This window comes from Amphiura filiformis, chromosome 20, assembly GCF_039555335.1.
Source record: "Amphiura filiformis chromosome 20, Afil_fr2py, whole genome shotgun sequence".
Classification (NCBI taxonomy): domain Eukaryota; kingdom Metazoa; phylum Echinodermata; class Ophiuroidea; order Amphilepidida; family Amphiuridae; genus Amphiura; species Amphiura filiformis.
In genome coordinates, this window is record NC_092647.1 from 33,965,656 (window position 1) to 33,984,993 (window position 19,338).

A 19,338-nucleotide genomic window follows, 5' to 3' on the forward strand; every position below is an offset into this window, starting at 1 on the left:
TGGGGTGTGTGCGGGCTCTTTTGCTTTTGTTTTAACTTCTAAGTTTGGCATTAATATCATATTTAATTGAGCAATTGTACATGAACAACAAATATTATTAGGGAGTAATGAACACTTTCCTGACATTGGATTACCACAATGTTGTATCAACAATGCCTTAGCTGCAATAGAAGAGTGTCTTATAACAGATATTACTACTTTAACCATACCTATCATCGAAACACGTGGTGTGTGTGTGGGGGGGGGGGTTGGGAGGGGTGTGCATGGGAGTGGTGGTATGTGGGGTTCTTTTGCTTTTGTTTTAACTTTTATGTTTGGCATTAATATCATTATTTAATTAGCATCAACTGTGCATTTCTTTACCTCCGTATAAAATCAATAATTCATGCTGGGAGCCAAGTAACATTCTGTCTGATTAGTGCAGATTGGTATTTTATTTTACTTGAGAGCATAAATAGAAACACATAAGACGAATAAGGCGCCATGATCAGGTCGGCATCAAAGGTTATTGTAACTTCAAATACTACTTGTATTCATACCTTACCTCTGTCACGTATTTCCTTCATATTATTGACAGCAAGTCCTAATTTTGACATTGCTATTGCAAAATGTCATTTCATATCAAATTAGTAGACTTTCTTTGAAAAAACATATCACTGGTGCACACCGACATCGCCCGGTTAATAATTACATTATACAACCAGAGACACTGAAATGAATACACGGGATCGATACACGTAAATGTGCTATGCACGATTGATATTCAGACGATAAATCTTTGGATACCGGGGTAGAAAATGATGAATATCTCCCGTAAATGATTTCGTATAAAGAAACCAGATCTGGTTCCTTGCACTTGAACATATATGTTCAACAGATATTATCGTCGTTAGCTAGCGTCTTGAGAAACTAGCGTGCGTCTTGAGGTGAAAAAGTGACCAAAATTCAGATTTTAAATAGCGCAGCGTAGACCCTCGTGGAGGTAGTCTCGGGCCAGACTGTATGTGGCTATCACGAACATACAGGATCGACGAGTGTCAGACCGACTGACACAAACTGGCTGTGTAGGAGACTATCGTAGAGGCAGTCTAAAAGCAATTGACCATGGCGTATGTATGCTCGCTGACCGTACAAAGGTCAGTCACAGGCTAATGTCATTAGCCTTAGTCGGATGTCCTTCAGCCCATTATGCGTTTAAAAACTATTAAACAGGTGGGAACACAATGGCCATGCGTGGCTGTGGATTCAACCTACCATGGCATTTTCTGCCATGAAGATATCGGGGCGATGACACTGTGTGGTGCCTGATGGGAAATACCTGTCAGCCATTTCATAAACTGGATCGTTTTCACCTGGTTTGTGCCCAGATGTATTGAGGGCGCGCTATGCTCTCATTGAACAGGCAAAGTTCGCAAAACTAACAACGTTGTTATTTGCCAATCTCAATTAACATGATCCAAAGGATCGAACATGAATTATTCATAACGGATCGATAACTGGCCTCATTTTCTATCTAGTAAACCAGCGAAATTTTTCATAGGTTTTGCGTTGCTAATAGAACAACCGTGAATTTTGTGTCACCCCCTTGGCTCAACACTCACACTTTGGACACCTTATGAAAGGAAGCGAATTAGAGGACGCCAACGGAAGCGATGGAGGGACGAGCTGGCAAACTAGGCCTACATACAAAAAAGTCTAGGTTCGGGCCTATTTTTAGGGTCGGTCGGGTTACGCCAATCAAACAATTTTTTGGCCCTACTGGGGAGAAGTGAACTGGTACCAACAAGCACAAAACAGAGACACATGGAGACATCATGCTGAGGCCTTCATTCTGCAGTGGATTGATAATGGCTGAAAAAGTAAAAGTAAGTCGCTGCGATAGAATAGTATGTAACAGAGATTACAACTTTATCTGACCCTAGAATCGAGATGGTGTGTAGTGTGTGTGTGGGGGTGTGTAGGGGTGTGTTTGTAGTGTGGGTGTGTTGGGCATTAACGTTCTTTTTGTTTTATTTCAATTTTAATGCTTGGCACTAATATCATATTTAATTCAGCAATTTCAAATTACAGCAAATTAGAGAGTAGTGATGACTTTCCTGGAACTGGATTTCAACATACTTTATTAACAATGCTTTAAAGCCATATTATAACATTTTCAAACAAAATAGATTAGCATTTCTTTGCCATAAAATGTTAGCTTTTACTGTCAGATATATCCCTTTTATTTTTGAGCCGAACAACTACGGCAAAGCAAAGAAAATTGGAATTTACTACCAGCGCACATGTCGCCAATACGTACCACTCCTTCGGCCATGTTGTGGTACGACCCTTTGTTGTGTATCACCGTCCCGCACGCCGTGTATACGTACTGTGTGTTATGAACATCGTGTATGCGTTCGATTAATAATTCCATCGTAATAATAAAGCACCGGTTCCGGTGTTTTATTCAAAATCTCGGATTTTGACAAAACTACAGCACCTAGAGTCTTGATTTTTGCAGGGTATATTGGTTTAATAAAGTACAATTTAATCGTGTAAAAAAGGAATTTTAAAAATTCAGTGAGGGCGTCTTCCTCAGCAAATGTTATAATATGGCTTTAACTTCATTAGAATTATGACTCATAAAACACAGATTGCATCTTTAATAACAGTTCTAGGAATTCCCCACCACTACAATACCTAAGACCAAGTATTTTGCAACTTCTATTTGATTTGATTTGATATCTGTTACTTTTTCCGGAGTGGAGGGGTGTACACGTGTCTCTTGATTCGTCCTATAAATATCTAATATGCTCTAATTAATGACATTCTCATACTTTTAGAAGTGAAAAATGTCACATCTTAAGATAAGTATCGGTGACAATATAATCTATCACTTTCCTAATAAAGAAATTTCCATTTTTTCTGTTTTGATTTCTCATTCTGAGAGCTGCAACTAATATCCCCTACAACTTCCACTCTCACGCAAACTCAAATTAAATGAAAAGAATATAATTATTCTGTACATGTTTCACGCATGGATTCATTTCACTGAACTGCCAATACCAGGTCTAATTATTGCGAGGGAAATCGGCACCAACTGGGTCTGTTTGCTGAACTTGACAATGATCTAGTATTGTTATTATATTTTATTACGACATATAGCGCATGTACCTGTTGTCAACATACAGGTACTTGCTGGGAAATTTTAAATTTTTACTGTAGTCTCGCTGTTCGATCTTCCGCAGTAATTCAATCTGATTGCTTTCATACAAGCCCTGTGAGTCGTTCGTGCCGGGCGTTCGTGACGGTAAAACTGCCATTTATAGTGTCATTTTGTTGATATTTGAATTGAATTTTTACGCTGATTGAAAGAACTTATATTATTTTTGCGTGGAGAGCCTGGCGGTGCATAGTGGGCCCAGCAACCAACCATGTGGATGGCGTGCAGCACATCGCAATGTGTTGGATTTACACGACTACGGTTAACCCTAATGGTGGTGTGCTTCTTGGTGTCAACTATTCCAGGTAAACATCAACAACAACAAAAACAAGCACGGCAAAATAGCAACAATATACACTGTTAAAATACATGTTAAAAGTTTTAACCAACACGGGTAACCAGGTGAACCACAAAATTGTTGGTTAAAAGTGTAAACAGCCATTTTACATTTTTTATAACGCACGTCATCAGAAGTTTAAATAATTGTTTGGTTCACTTGGTAATCCGTGTTGGTTTCAATAAATTTTAACATGTGTCCTATAACAGTGTAGTTACACCAAGACAACAACAAACAAAAAAACACTACACAACAAACACAACAACAATAACAACCAGGACTAAACACAAACAATATAGCAACACAACAATAACAACAACCGTCCATGACAAACAACAATAGTGGCGACATCAGCAACAACAATTACACAAACGAACAAAGAAACGCATCAATCAAACAACAACTAATACTACAATATATTCCATGTATGTTTATTTTATTAAATATAGGAGACAACAGCAATATCTATAGGATATTGAGTGGAACTTAAACGAAATGACTAAACCGGTTGGTATTTCGTCAATGGACAGTGTGCATCCAAATTATTGGTACCCATAATATTAGTTTTGGTGCTTATTGAAAAGCCAACTTCTTTGAAATGGAACCTTTACAGCAGGATTCGCTTGAAATTACCCCTGAAATAAAAGAATGTATTATTTCGTAACATTGATCTGCAAAAGTTTTAACAATTATACATGTATCAATATGTGTGATATCAATGTACATTTTAAAGTGTTAATAAAAGGGTTAAAAACCTTTATAAATGTGCTGCAAATAAGTTCATCAGGATTGTCAATAAAACAGATAATTGAAAGATTCTTGTGAACAAATGTAATAAAACTACATAAGTTGGGACCCTCTTTAGTGACATGCTATTTTCATAGGTGAAAACATCAGTTTTTATATAAATGGTTATAACTTTTTATGTACCAATTACAAGTATGTAAAAGTACACTTTGTTTGAAAGCTGAGAACACAGATAATAATGACCTAAACTTGAAATCAATAGTCTGGGTGTTTGAAAAGCCCACCAGAAAATATATAGTTTGTATAATTATGCGCATTTGTATTTGTGCAATGCTTGCTTATATGTATATACAGGGTGATCAAAATTGTCTTCATTATTATACCTAATTAGTTATTCAAAATCTTAATTAATGCTAATTAGCCGCTTACAATACTTTCAATAACTAGTTTAAGTCACAAATAATCATAACAACCCAGAAAGAGTGCAAATTATCTCTTCATTTGACACTTTCGGACTTACAAGCAACTGTACAGAGGAGTCTATGGGAAAAACCGCTCGTTAGTCTAATTAATGAAATGAAAATACACAAACTACTTGATTATTTATTATTTAATTGCTATATATGATTGCTATCAACCTTGGTACTAAATAATCAACAGAAACATGGATGTTATCAAACTGTGCTGGACCCTTTCCATACAGTTTGTATATGGATCCATGTCCACACATCCGTGTCCACACCTCCTCCAACCATTGTTAGTCAAACTTTGTAGTACTCCAATGTCAGGAAAGTGCACATTGCTCTCTAATTTGTTGTGCAGTTACAATTGCTCAATTTACCACAATCTACAACAAAAAGTTATTATATCGAATTGACCAGCATTTTCGTTTCATTCGCAGGTATATTTAGCAGCTCCTCATCTGAGCCAGATGCAGAAGGTACGTGACAGCGATTGTTTTTAATAGCTAATGATTGGTTCCAGGGCATCACAATTGTCTAGAATCTGTTACTCTCTAAATATAAAAGGGTGAATTTCTACTCTTTCAAGGAGTTGAACGAAGGACAACCCGTTTTTGAGTGTATAACACTCTAAAATGAAAGAAAGTTCATTTTCTTTAGGCAATATTCAGGTGGTGAGCGCCGTGCATTCTCTAAATTCAGTACATTTCCGTTGTCAACCGTGTAATTGAATGGGATTATTTTGAAATTTTAAACCGCTTAGAATATCACAAACAAGTAGGTCTATGTTAATAAATAATATTAATACAAACTAAAATCGTTGGGGTTCGATGAACCCCACAAAACTACCGAGTGTATGGAAAATGCCATACGGCTGAGCGGTTTTGTCGGCTCTCTCCGACCATCATGCCACTCGCCGCCTGGCAATATTCACTCTTTTGAGAGTATACAGACTATACTTTTTTCAATCCTTTTAGAGTGAAATTGTTCCACTCAAAAAGGGTCCTCCATTTTACTCTCTCACTATTTTTCCCACTATTTCTACTCGGTGTATAGAGAGTAGACTCCCGATCTTAAGAAAAATGCCACAGTTCAAAATCATTTAGTGCTCAGGCACTATTGGTGTTTTGTCTGGTCTCTTAGCCGAATTGTTATAAGAAAAAATAAAACAAAATAAAACAATATCCAGGGATCAATCTCAGATCCACATCTTTTAATCTTCACTTGATTCTGAACAAATTTAGATTTATCATCACGTCCCAGATCTTTGATATGAAAATGATACAGCAAATAAAAAAAATGCAGTAGTAAGTGAAAAAAAGCTTAGGTACATTGAACTATTTCCTAGAGAATAAAAGATTATCATTCTCCATTACTAAATTTTAACAGCGTAAAAATATTAAAGTATGTAGCTGTATCCCGAGCTGTATACGATGTGCAACACATCCTAGTACCACTGACGTAGCCAGAGGAAAGGGGGCAGCCCCCTAAGAAGTCTTGCCCCTCATCCCCGGGTGCTTACTACTAAAATGTTTATCCCTTTTTTGTACTTTTTAAACATATATGTTACCATTTTCATTCAATTTTCCCCCTTGTTGTCTTGCCCTCGCCCCTTCCCCCTTTTGATTACGCATCATACTAACTAACAAACATTATTTGTGAACAGCATCCTGTGACGTTTTAAGCAATACACAGCACTACAATTTTCAATGTACCAATCAAAATAACCACATGAGTGAATGTGACTTCAGGTGCACACGGTCTGGTTTTAGTGTCTGTCCTGGGACAACAAGTAGCTGGAAATGCAACAATGGCGACTGGGGTGGAGATGTCATGCCGTCATGTTGTGGTAAGGCAAACAAACAAAGGAACAAGGAAACTAATCATTGGTCACAAATAAAATATTTATTAACTTGTTTATGTGTCTTAAGGCATAGGATATTAACGTTTGCAACTTTGCAAAGTATTTTTGTGGAAGCTGAGAGTACACCAGACATATCGAATTGCATTCTGAATACGAAGAATGTCCTTCTGATATCAAATAATTTGGATTTTTTTGAATTCGCGATATAGGTCTAATACAAATTTTATGACAAAATATTAAAATTTGTAAGTAAACTTTATCAATCTAATGATATGTACTTAAAGTGTATGTAGCTGGAATGAAAAGCCGACGATCAATTAAAAATGTTGACCTTTCATATTGAAGATATACATTTTTTCCCAAAAGGACCTAAATTATTTTTGTGCTTTGGGGAAAAATCCATATCTTCAAGAAATGAATATAATTCTAAATCCTTAAGTTAATTTCACGGTATGTCCTTGATGGTATTTTTTGGCTGCTTCGACCACACACAAAGCATATACCACCAGTATTCCAGGAAATTATTATGAAACATGATCTTCATCTCTGGCGTTGTCTTTTTAAAGACAGTTCTTGTTAACTCGTAAAATGGATTTTAAAAGAGGTGTGATTTTCATATTGTCAGGAACGGAGAGGACAATTTTTAAACACTTTTATGTTTTGATTTATTATGACATTAAAATACTAAATCAAATCAACAAGACAGCTCCTTCGGAGATACCCTGTATTTTATTATGAAGGTTGATTTAATCTTTCTTTCTGATTTTAATCAATTAAAATTCTTTCTTTAATGTATTCATAACTACTCATTACAATGAGCCATTGAACACAATGGTTAAGAAAAACATGATATCTGACTACAATAATCATGATAATGGGCTATTCCAGTTGAAATCCACACTACCCCTGTGGAAGATATAGTTTAAAGTCCTCAAACAGAGGGAGTATGAGTTTTAAATAAAATAGACAGTTGGGTAACATCAGTCCATTTGAAATACTCACTCCAGCTGTGGAACATATAGGTAAAGCCATAACACAGGGGGAGTATGGGTTTCAAAATGATTAACCCTCACCAATTACATTTGGAAAACATACCCCCTTTGAAAGATATTTCCTAAATCTTCCACAGGGGTAGTGTGGATTTTAAATGGAATAGCCCAATTATCGACATGCCGTGACACAAAACAACCACCGCAGAGTGCTTAAAGTAATTAATTATGCATGGAACATAAACAATACAAACAAACCAATAATAAATAACCTTTACTCTCATATACAAAACGTAAGAAATGTAGATAGTGTGTTTACGTATCATAGCAAATATATATAATTATGTTACGTCCTATGTACAATTAGATTATTAAGTACAAAACACAGTCAAAACTTTATTCAACTTATGAAGTTATGATAACAACCTTTACTCTGTTGGTTAGATTTTTGTTTGTCAAATCTAATAAATATATACCTACTGACTAGAGCTTTCGCCATATACCTACTGACTTGAGCTTTCGCCAGGCTGATGGCTTGATCACAAGTGGTCTAGTCCACTGCATTTCCTGCGGTGTTTGAATGCAATCTCACTCCTCAGGATCAAAGTTTGTTTTAGCAGTTAGAAATGCAGTGGACCAGATCACTTGTGATCAAGCCATCAGCCTGGATGACGAAAGCTTTAGTCAGTGAGTATATATTTATTGGATTTGGCAAACAAAAATCTAACCAATATTATCTACTATAGTATATATACAATCCAACTGATGCATCTGTTTACGAAACCTTTACCATGACTCTGAGCTATCAGGATTTTTATGTATCATGCCAAGTCCTTTTGTTACACCCTTTATCTTTAATTTGATATATAGAGGTGTACAAAAACTAACCAAACCTTTATTATATTCAACTCACAATAAACAACCTGCAGAGGGTGTATCAAAAAAGATTGGTGCCCATCGATATCCAGTGAGTAGGCCTATACACAAGATTGTCACATGCAGTTATAACGTCCACTTTATATGTAGATTTATGTAATAAAAGGGCATAAAACTATAAATTGTAGTCATTTCAAGAGGATCTAACATTGAATTCGGAAGAAGCAGGCGTTTCATTATAGACAACAAAGGTGATGGGTACCAATCATTTTTATACACCCTATACCGGTACTCGGGCTATACTCTCATGATAAAACGTATGAAATATACACATGATTTTTACGTATCATGCCAAGTACTTTTGTTATGCCCTTAATCTTATTTTTTAAATTGTACAGAAACTAGTCAAAACTTGATTCGAATATTTGTATTTTTGAAACAGATACTCAGAATCCATCGATCTCATGCCCGTTATCAATCACGTTAGATGCTCCACGAAACACCGTGTCCGCTGGGGTGTCTTGGAATTCCCCACAGGTTTGTAATGTTTGGGTTATTCCAGTATCCATACACACCCCCTTTGGAAGACATGACCATAATCTTCTCCCAATAAAGTTTCCTGGGACAGTTTCTGATGACGATTTCTTTATGGCCAACCTTTTAGTTTTTGTGTTTTTTAGTCACCGTCGATCCTGTTGAATTCTACATACTAAAACTAATCAAACTAAAACCATAAAGTATGTAACCATGTTCGGGACATCCTCCTTTGCAAATCAAGTAACTCACTTGCTACAAACAGATGCAAAGATCAGTGGCGGCACCAAAAAAGGGCAATGGAAAGACAAATTGGATTTCAGGGGAGATGGCAAAAATCAACTAATTTTGCGTCAATTTCTCGCAGAAAGTGGAAATTTAAATTGATTGTGGGTGTTTACTGAGGTCATCTGCGTGGGAGCAAGAGTTCTGACTGCATGGACTGGGTGGGGGAATTTCACCACCGCCACTGGAAAATATGGTATGATATGCCATGATAAATGATATGATATGATATCATATCATATCATATCATATCATATCATATCATATATCATATCATATCATATCATATCATATCATATATCATATCATATCATATCATATCATATGACATGACATGACATGACATGACATAACATGACATGACATGACATGTCATGACATGACATGACATGACATGACATGACATGACATGACATGATATGATGTCATGTCATATCACATGACATGATATGATATGGTATGATGTGATATGGTATGATCATAATGATACCCCCGGTATGACATGACATGACATGATATGAAGATAAATGACATGACATGACATGACATGACATGACATGACATGACATGACATGACATGACATGACATGACATGACATAGATAATCTGCATTGCTCTACTTTCTCTTTACACCAATCCTTATTATTTCCTAAGGTTTCTGACAATTCAGGCTCCAATAACGTTAACCTACGACGCGTCTCAGATCAAGCTCCTGGATCATCTTTTCCAGAAGGAAGACATGTCATTAAATACGAAGCTGAGGATACAGCCGGAAACAAAGCTTCGTGCGAATTTACTGTAACAGTCACAGGTATCTATCTTTTTAAATGCCAATCATATCTAGGTATTAACCGCTAACATGGGGATAACGCTGACGAAACTTTAAACAGGCCAGGTGACTTACATGCTTAAATTGGCCGCCGTAGATATTGGGTCAGGATATTTTAATTGGGCGTTAACCTGATCGGAACTGACAGCAACGAGGTCTTTATCATGGGTCATCTGCAGGTTTTCCCAGATCAATCACAAGGAGAGCGGATTGGATTGGATTTTGTTTGTCCTGTGGAGATTTGAACCCAGGACCTCTCACACTAAAGGCAATGACCTGAACCAGTGTGCCACATAGCTCCCTTGCTTTGCAATAACAGCAGCGGAAATAGAAGCAGCAACAATAACAAGCTAATTTAAACAATTATAGCAATAACAACCGAACAAAAATAAAAGCAAAAACAACAGCAGCAGTAGCAACAACAACAACAGAACAATTATCAATTACAATAGCAAGTTAAGTAGACTTTCCTTATCCGGTTATCCTCACAAAATAACTCACACACACACAAATAAAACCTATGAATATTTGCTTGACAAAGATAATAACAGAACATAATTTACCATAACATTACAAAAGAGTATGATCAAAATCAACTACAGAAGGACAGCAACACAAAATTTAATACTTACAATTTAAATTTGGTCATGAATCCATCATTTTGTAAAACTTTACTACAAGCACCTGATTGAGATATTGATCGTTTTATTAGTTTCCTCGTATATCTATTATCGTATCATTTTAAGACCATTTTAAAGACTATTATGCGTATTATAGAATGGATGGAGCTTCTTTTGACTGTCTTTCGCTGCTATAGTGCGTGTCCATATCATCAAAATATCAACTTGCTGTGTACTCGTAAAAGAAGTATATTGCAAACATCTGTTTCGATGAATACGCATACGGTTGTTGTTTGATGGCATATAAAACTACGTCATTTTAAAGAAAAAGTGAAGACTGATGGGGCTATTTATCTTAAATCGTGTTTTCATCTTTACAAGATGTAGACACTGGTATAGTGGCATTACACTACACCAGAAAAGGAGTAACAATTAGTCGGGCAATTAGCAAAGGAATTTTCAAAAACTTTTTTTTTTTTCATGAAATGTGAGGAATAACTTAAAATATATGTAAATATCGCCCTCATTTTGAACACACACATATATCCAGTTTATAGAATTAAAATTACTACAAAAAAGCAGAAAAAGATGAAAATGCTAAAATAGCTTAAAATATATGTATATATTAGTGGGATAGCTGTTGGTATTGTCCAGGTCATTATTAATGTTTTGAAAATTTAATAAATGATCACATCAAACAACCGTATGGATGTCTTATGTCCTTCCTCAAAAAACAGCCAGATAATCACTTTTCCTAATTGCTTTGCAGTTAACAGGTGCAACAGTTTTACAGTGCCGGATAACCAGCAGGTGTCTTGTAGTAATACACAAAATATCTACGGTACCAGGTGTTCATTCACCTGTAGTAGCGGATGGTGCTTAGATGGAGAGAGGTGGATAACGTGTGAGAACCAAGGAAGTTCCTCATCACCTGATTATGATTGGAATGGACAACGGCCAACCTGCAAAGGTATGTTGTGTCCCATTATATATGCAATGTGTGTACTAGGGATACTGTTGTCCAGAAGACCGAATAATCAGCATATCATGTATGTTTAACATGGGATGGGATACTATAATTGGGAAATAATTTGCCTGTTTAGAATATTATGAATTATTCGAAAGTTAAAACAACTTTGGATATATATTAGGCAATTTACCCTGTTACGTCATCAGGTACCATCGTTCTTCTTCAGTCGGTGACTCCGCGTGGATCGTATCGTAGTCAAGTTGTGAGAAATTGTGTTATATGATATTTCATATTAAAAAAAAAAACTTGTGGCAGAACATTCCTCACTAATATATATGTGACCGTCCACGTCGAAACGCTCGTATAAAGTCGGCCCTGGTCAATTTTGTTTTCTTCCGTGTTTAGAAAATAATTTATATATCATATCATTTGACTTCAAACAATATCCAGAAGCGGAGTTATGGCTTGTTAAACTTTGCTCCTTCAGTAAAAGAGTACTTTATTTTGGTGCTTCATTATTTCTCTTTTTCCACATCGCTGGTATTACATATCAAATTGTCATAATTGGCGGTCACTTCAAATCATCCCAAGTCAACGAGGTTCAGGAATGTCCTCTCATTGTTGATTGTTAGTTAACCCACCACTTGAACAGGATTTGGCCAAAGCAAACAAAGACTAGATTAACTAACTCTATACATAAGTATAAGCTTATTATCCTCTTCAACAATAGGATTAAAGATTGGCGTTTGACTGACACTAAAATGAGAAACATGTAGGACAAACATTAGGTAAATACGAATACAACCTTTATGCACATTTTGCACTGTAACTCGAAATACAATTTGCCGACTTTACGAGCGGTATGAGATGGATGTTCACATATGTATAATATTTATGCAAGGAACCGCATAAATATTTCCAAGACATAAATACGAACACCTTACGCCCAAACAGCGTAGCCCTGTGTCTTATAGCAATGCATTCCCAGCAAACACAAACCGTTTTCGACATCATTCGCAAAAGGTTGTCAGAAAACGTTTAAATGTCGGGTTATATAAAGGGTACATTAATGGTATAAAACGATTTCATAACATTAAATAACATTTGTTGGTAATTTACTGCACAGCAAACACAAATGTTTTACAGAAAACATTTAAATGTTGGGTTATATAAAGGGTATAAAAACGTTTTAATAACATTCCAAAAAGATTTTTGAAAACTTGGTACAAATCATTCTAAACAGAATGTTATTTTGGGGTTGAAAAAATAATTTGCAAAAAATGTTTGCCCAAAATATTTGCAATAACGTTTTACAAATGTTTTCACGACCTTTATATATCCCGGCATTTAAATGTTATTAAAATGTTTTAAAAACATTTTAAGAACATTTCTGTGTTTGCTGGGTGCAAATATTTTAACATAATGTTATTTAAGTGTTGACAAAATATTTGGCCAAAATGTTTGCAAAAATAGTTTACAATGACATTTCGAAAACATTTTAAAAATATTGTTGTAGTGTGTTTTCATACAAAACGTTTTAAAACGATTTCATGACCTTCATATAACCCGACATTTTAATGTTATTAAAACGTTTTTACCTAAACCAAAACCGAAAATATAACTTATTTAAAACGTTTTTGTGTTTGCTGGGTTTTCATATTAGCGAAATAAAAGTTAGTAAAGAACTTGTATTACCTTTTTCAGAAATCCATTTATGAATAGCCGTTACAAATATCATTGTACAGCTGCTGCAAGTAAAATAATGATTCTCTATAGGATATTTTCATATTGTACTCATAGTTGTTGTTTCCCCATTATTTTAGCTGTTACGTGCCCATCGATCAATCCTCCTTCTAATGGACGTTTTGTTCGTTCGTGTACGAATACATCTGGCAGTGTATGTGAGGTCGAGTGTGACTCAAGCTATGAGGTGGTCGGTGATAACAGTTTGGAATGTACGGCAAGGGGTTCATCTTGTACCGGGAGTTGGAGTGTTCAACTACCAGTGTGTCAGGGTAAGATAATATACAAAAACTTGACAGAGCCTTTACATCTGGAGATTCTTCAAAACGCTACAATGCTGCTTGAAAACTGGCACCGTATGGCTTATCGATTGATTACCTGACGCAATCGTGATCACTGTGATTACCTATATCTTTCTCAACCTTGCATCCCTGGACATAATCATAAACACAATTTTACAAATGTAGGCTACACAGTCATTGAAAACAGCTCAACTATGTTACATCAGATCTTCTCTGGTTAAATCCACACACACATGTGTCTGTTTTACCTGTAATGAGCAATGAGCTGGTATTCTAGTTTCAGTTGGGTGAACGATTATAAAGCAAACGCAAGGTAACAATTACTGTGTGGCCTTTGTTCACGAAATGAGACAATACTGTGCATATTGTTAACCACATTCATGAAAATGAGAAACATAATGGCTGTGGGCCGTAACACGGTTTGGAAACAATTTCTTCATATTTTTGGTGTTATCTGTCGTTTACATATCCTTCCTAAAACACCAAAGTGCGAATATTTCCAAACACCTAAATTAGCTAAAAATTTAGGACATGTTACAAAACTATATTTTCTAGAATTTCAGAAGAGTACTTTAAATATTTGCCAGTTATTTTTCACACAGTGACGTTAACTAGGCAATGTACTATTACCTATAACATACACTAAAACACCAAAGTGCGAATATTGCCAAACATCAAATTAGCTAAAATTTAGGACATGTTACAAAACTATATTTTCTAGAATTTTAGAAGAGTACTTCTTTTAGAAGAGTACCTTCTTGGAAATTACCCACGTATTGTTTTTGATCCATTTTAACCAGTTCCCCTTATAGTTTATTAATATTTTCTTTTCTACATAGAAACCGATCCTCCTGTGTTTGAGAACCAACCAACCCGTGTGGTGATATATGCACAAGAAAGAAGCTATGAAGCTTTGCTTGACTACCACTGGGAACCAGTCAAGGTATATGTTATTCCTCGGTTACCACCTGAAAATCGAATTTGTCGGCTTTGTGATCTTAATGCCGTAGAAGATTTAGTTTCATTTTATAATGAAATGCACTGCTTACAATAACATTCGTCTCGATCTTATGTCTAAAATTAATGATGCACTTGTTACCAATAATTTTTCTGATGTGGATTATTTTATAAATATTATCATGGGTGCAAGTGATTTAGATATTCTGACAGTAGTTGCGAACTATGTTAGAGAAGCTTTTGATGTTCGTGCAACTTTGATGCTTGCTTCGTAAGTTTGCTCATGCTGGAATGTTGTACACATTGCGTTTCTACTTATTTTGGTCTGTATGCTAATTACTAGGTCACATGACATGTATATGATCATTATGATGTACATAACCCGGAAGTGCTTTTCAATCGACTAGTCCGAGAAAGTATTTTTATTTTTTAGTATAAATTTTGTACTTTTATGCTTTTGTGTGTGCTTTTGTTTGACAATAACCTGTTTGTTTGGTAATAGCCAATAGTGATTCCTATCTGGAAAAAGAAAGGAAGCAAGAGAGACTGTGAAAAATACAGAGTCATCTCACTGAGTAACGCCGGCAAGGTATTTGCGAAGATCATAGAGAGAAGAATTCGACCGGCCATAGTGGAGCTGCAACTAAGTGAGACGCAATTTGGTTTCAGAAAAAAAACAGGGGAGGGCTATGGTATCTAGATCAACTGATAGACAATGTCAGAGCTCAATATAAAGACAGTAAATGCATGGTGAGAACCAGAGGTGGTGAGTCAAAGTGGTTCACATACATCGGGGGTACGCCAAGGTTGTGTGCTATCACCACTACTCTTCTTGATTTATATGGAAAGATCGCCAAGGAAGCAAATCCATGTGGAGAAATAAATGAGCATCTCTTTGCTGATGACCAGAGCCTTATCCACAAGGACCCTGCAGGACTTCAAGACCATACCAACAAACTAAATGCAGCATGCATGTGAGAAATATGGCATGAAAGTCATCATAGCAAAAACAGAGACTATGGTGGTTAGCCGATTACCCAAGGATATTGACATCACCATTAACAACAGCAAGCATGGGAAGTATCTTCTCTGAGGATGGAAGTGTCAACAGAGAAATAGAGGCACGATGTCAAAAGACCAATAATATCATTTACCAACTAGGGCCACTTCTTACACATCCTGCAATACCGATACCAAAGCAAAACTCATCAATGTCATTATTTTTCCCAACACTCTGCTACCAGTGCCAAACATGGACTCTCAACAAAATTAAGAACAACCCAAAAGCTCATCACCTGTGAAATGAGATGCCTAAAGAAGAGCGGCTAATAAGTCAAGGAGGGATAAAAATCAGGAATGAGGATATCAGACCAATCACAGAACATGCAGAATATGTTGCAAAACAACAATTTAGATGTTTCGGTCACCTTATGCGAATGGCCCCTAGCCAAGCTGTAGCAAGAACTTATAACAGCAAAACAGCAGGAACTAGGAACATGCCTCGTAAGACATGGGATTACCATGAGTGAAGCTACCCGACTCGCCCAGGAAAGAAGGTTACATTTCCCCACGACGCGATGCTATGAAAGGCAAAAGTAAAAAATAAAGATTTTGTAACATGTTTTGAGTGTGTAGAAATTTGATGTATAATGCATTCTCCTTGAAGTGCTCATAAATTGAGACGCTGTTTAAACGGAATTAGATATTTTACTCTGAATACCACCTTTAAACATCTGTTGTTATGAACAAATTCTATGAACTGTTTGTTATTAAAATGCATGTCATTCACAGCTTTTGCGGGGGAATGTATGATTTTGTCGTAACAGGGCTGATGATGTAACATTCTTTTTAATCATACGTTTCCCGGACGAACTTAAAATTGCGATTTAATTGGTCGCATAAGAGAATAAGGTGCATCGTTTATGATTCTATTTTGAAGGCCAATGATGTTGTATCTGGTGAGCTTCAAGCAGCCCTCATTGCTGTAGATGGTCTTGATGTAAGCTCACAGAATCCAAGACCAACCACATTTAATGAAGGTGTTCATTCGCTTACCTATGAAGCTGTGGACGAAGCTGGTAACAAGGCGTCACTCACTTTGGAGTTTGTCGTTGAAGGTTAGAGTTTTAAAATTATTATTTTTGTTTTCAAATCAAAATGTCTATTCTAATTTCGCAAGCATAAAAACACTTAGTGGAACTCTAACATGTGAGATGAGGTGAGGTGATGTGATCAGATTGAGATGATGCATAGGCTTGGAAGTAAAGATAATTCGGTCTTGAGAGGACCTCAAATATATATATCGAGACAATTTCCAATGCTGAGATTTGCGATTTGCTGTTGCCGTTTTAACTGGAAAGTGAAAATCTTTGAATATCAATCTTGATTTCAACATATCATAATGTTGCCGGCGTTGGTGACAGGTCCTAAATGGCGTTAGTACCCATTACCCAGTCAGCGACTTACCGGGCGGAATTTCCAAGGATACAAGCTTGCAAAGTTGACCCGCTCCCCTAATAATCCCAATTGGCATTGTAACTTCCGGTTTTTGAGAGCAGTTTTGGGACACTTTGACCTCTGACATATCGGGGAAAATGCTGTAATTATTATTAATTAATTTATCATTGTAATAATGCTATCATTAAAAACATTTAAATAATTAATTTATAAAATAAATATGTTTCTTTTTTTTTCATTCTTGTAAAATGTTTAAATTATATTTTGTATGAACAAAAACCAATTTTTCTGAATTTTCCCGATAGGTCAGACGGCAAAGTCTCCCAAAACTGCAAAAACTTACCCACAATGCATTGCAAACTTCCAATGCCGATTTGGTTTATTGGCTCCATGAACAAATTCGAAGCGTACGAAAGTATGCATGTGTCATGTGAGAATGGTTTCAAATTGGGTTATTTTTGGTTTGAATAGCCCCGGAAATAGCCCATAAGGAATGTGCTACAACATATCGTCAACCTTTGTGATTTTCAAGACTGAGGGATTCGTAGCTTTTAGTTTAAGACATAAAAGATCATTGGTTATGACAACATGCATAATACCATATATTTTTTCAGTACTTAGATGCGACATTTCAGCTAACATAGAGGGTACATCAATGATATGTGCACATGCCAATCTTTTTGGATCTTCATGCCTCTTGTCCTGTCAGCAGGGACAATGTGTCATAGGAGACACCATGGTAAGATGTGCGAATGTTGGCAACAGAACACACCCGGATGCTCAATGGACGTGGGGTGGTGAACAGCCTTCCTGTCAAGGTGAGTAATCTATATTCATGACAAATACATACTAGTTCTAGTACAATTAGTTATTTTTTAGCGAATTCGCCTTCGGACAAGTTCGGAGTCAATGAAACTTCTACCATCAATAGAAATGACGGCAAAGACATCAGCCATATGTGGCGCCCTCTATTTTCAAACAACCAATCACAGCGCCGCTAATCTCTACCACGTCCGCAATGAAGTGATATAAAATCATTGCGCATCCACTCAGGAATAACGTCACGATTAAAAAAATGTATAGGTCTAGACAATACATGCAATAAGGGCCATTAGTATATCGGCCATGTATTAAGTCCAGCATTGTTGTAACCGATCGACCCGACATTGCCCTTATGAACTCTCACCCTCCTGATCCACTCGTCAAATGATCACCTGACGTCAGTCTGTATTACAATATCACTGATCACTGACCCCATAGACCAGGGGCACCCCATATATTGATAATCACACAAAGAGGTACAGGGCAACCTACTTTCTTGCAAACTCCTTGCAGTTGCATCAGCAGATATATTAGACAAAGTCCGCTTGTTCTCTGTTGACAAGGAGTAGTCTTCTGTGTACGGCTCTTTTCAGAGCCACCAAACCTTTTTACATTAGCAGGTAAGCGAGGTCTGCTTGTTCTCTGTTGACACGGGGCGGTCTTCAATGATTGGCTCTTTTCAAAGCCACCAAAAACGTTTACATTAGTAGATAGGCGATGTCTGCTTGTTCACTGTTCACAAGGGGCAGTCTTCAGTGAACGGCTCTTTTCAGAGCCATCGTTAGGCAAGGCCGCCTACATGTCTTATACTTAGGTTTTTTGTCCTGAAGAAGTCAGAACTACTCCTGACGAAAGCTTGACAGGAGTGTGAATTTCAAATGGGGTTACCTGAATGGGTGGCTCCATTTGAAATCTACACCACCTGCGTAAAAGATTAAGGCCATGTCGTCCATATAAGGTGTATGGATTTCACCTGGAATAGCCCATTTTTTCTCCGTATTATGGTAGAAATAAGCAATGATTTTGTATTTACAGATATCCAATGCCCACAATTGCCACCTCCAATAAATGGCTTCTTCATCGATGGGAATTGTGCGACAAGCTATGGTGACCAATGTGACATGGGTTGTGACACAGGGTATACTCTCGTGGACGGACACAACCTACGACAATGCGAAGTACTGCCTGGGGACGGTTGTGACGATGGTTATTGGACTGGAGACCATCCGCAATGTGTTGGTAGGTTGTTGATGTGAAGAAGTGTTAGAAATTCAATTGATGGATCATGATGATATTTTGCAATGAAGGTGCGAATAAATAACAACAAACTCAGTATTAAAGAA

At 36.6% G+C, this 19,338-nt stretch overlaps 1 protein-coding gene across 1 annotated transcript; it reads left to right on the forward strand.

The window, feature by feature from the left end:
• Positions 1–3,284: 3,284 nt before the first annotated feature.
• On the forward strand, positions 3,285–19,251 carry LOC140142283 (E-selectin-like). Its single transcript, XM_072164252.1, has 11 exons — positions 3,285–3,507; positions 5,188–5,226; positions 6,414–6,596; positions 8,919–9,013; positions 9,950–10,106; positions 11,514–11,714; positions 13,538–13,729; positions 14,599–14,702; positions 16,656–16,833; positions 17,788–17,991; positions 19,031–19,251. Exons 1-11 carry the CDS (start codon positions 3,414–3,416, stop codon positions 19,249–19,251), a joined length of 1,668 nt encoding a protein of 555 aa, XP_072020353.1. The 5' UTR covers positions 3,285–3,413.
• Positions 19,252–19,338: the final 87 nt, after the last annotated feature.

Coding starts and splice junctions, on each gene's coding strand:
- LOC140142283 (XM_072164252.1), top strand. CDS start 3,414: ATGTGGATGGCGTGCAGCACATCGCAATGTGTTGGATTTACACGACTA. Junction 3,508..5,187: donor CTTGGTGTCAACTATTCCAG/GTAAACATCAAC, acceptor TTTCATTCGCAG/GTATATTTAGCAGCTCCTCA. Junction 9,014..9,949: donor TGTCTTGGAATTCCCCACAG/GTTTGTAATGTT, acceptor TTATTTCCTAAG/GTTTCTGACAATTCAGGCTC.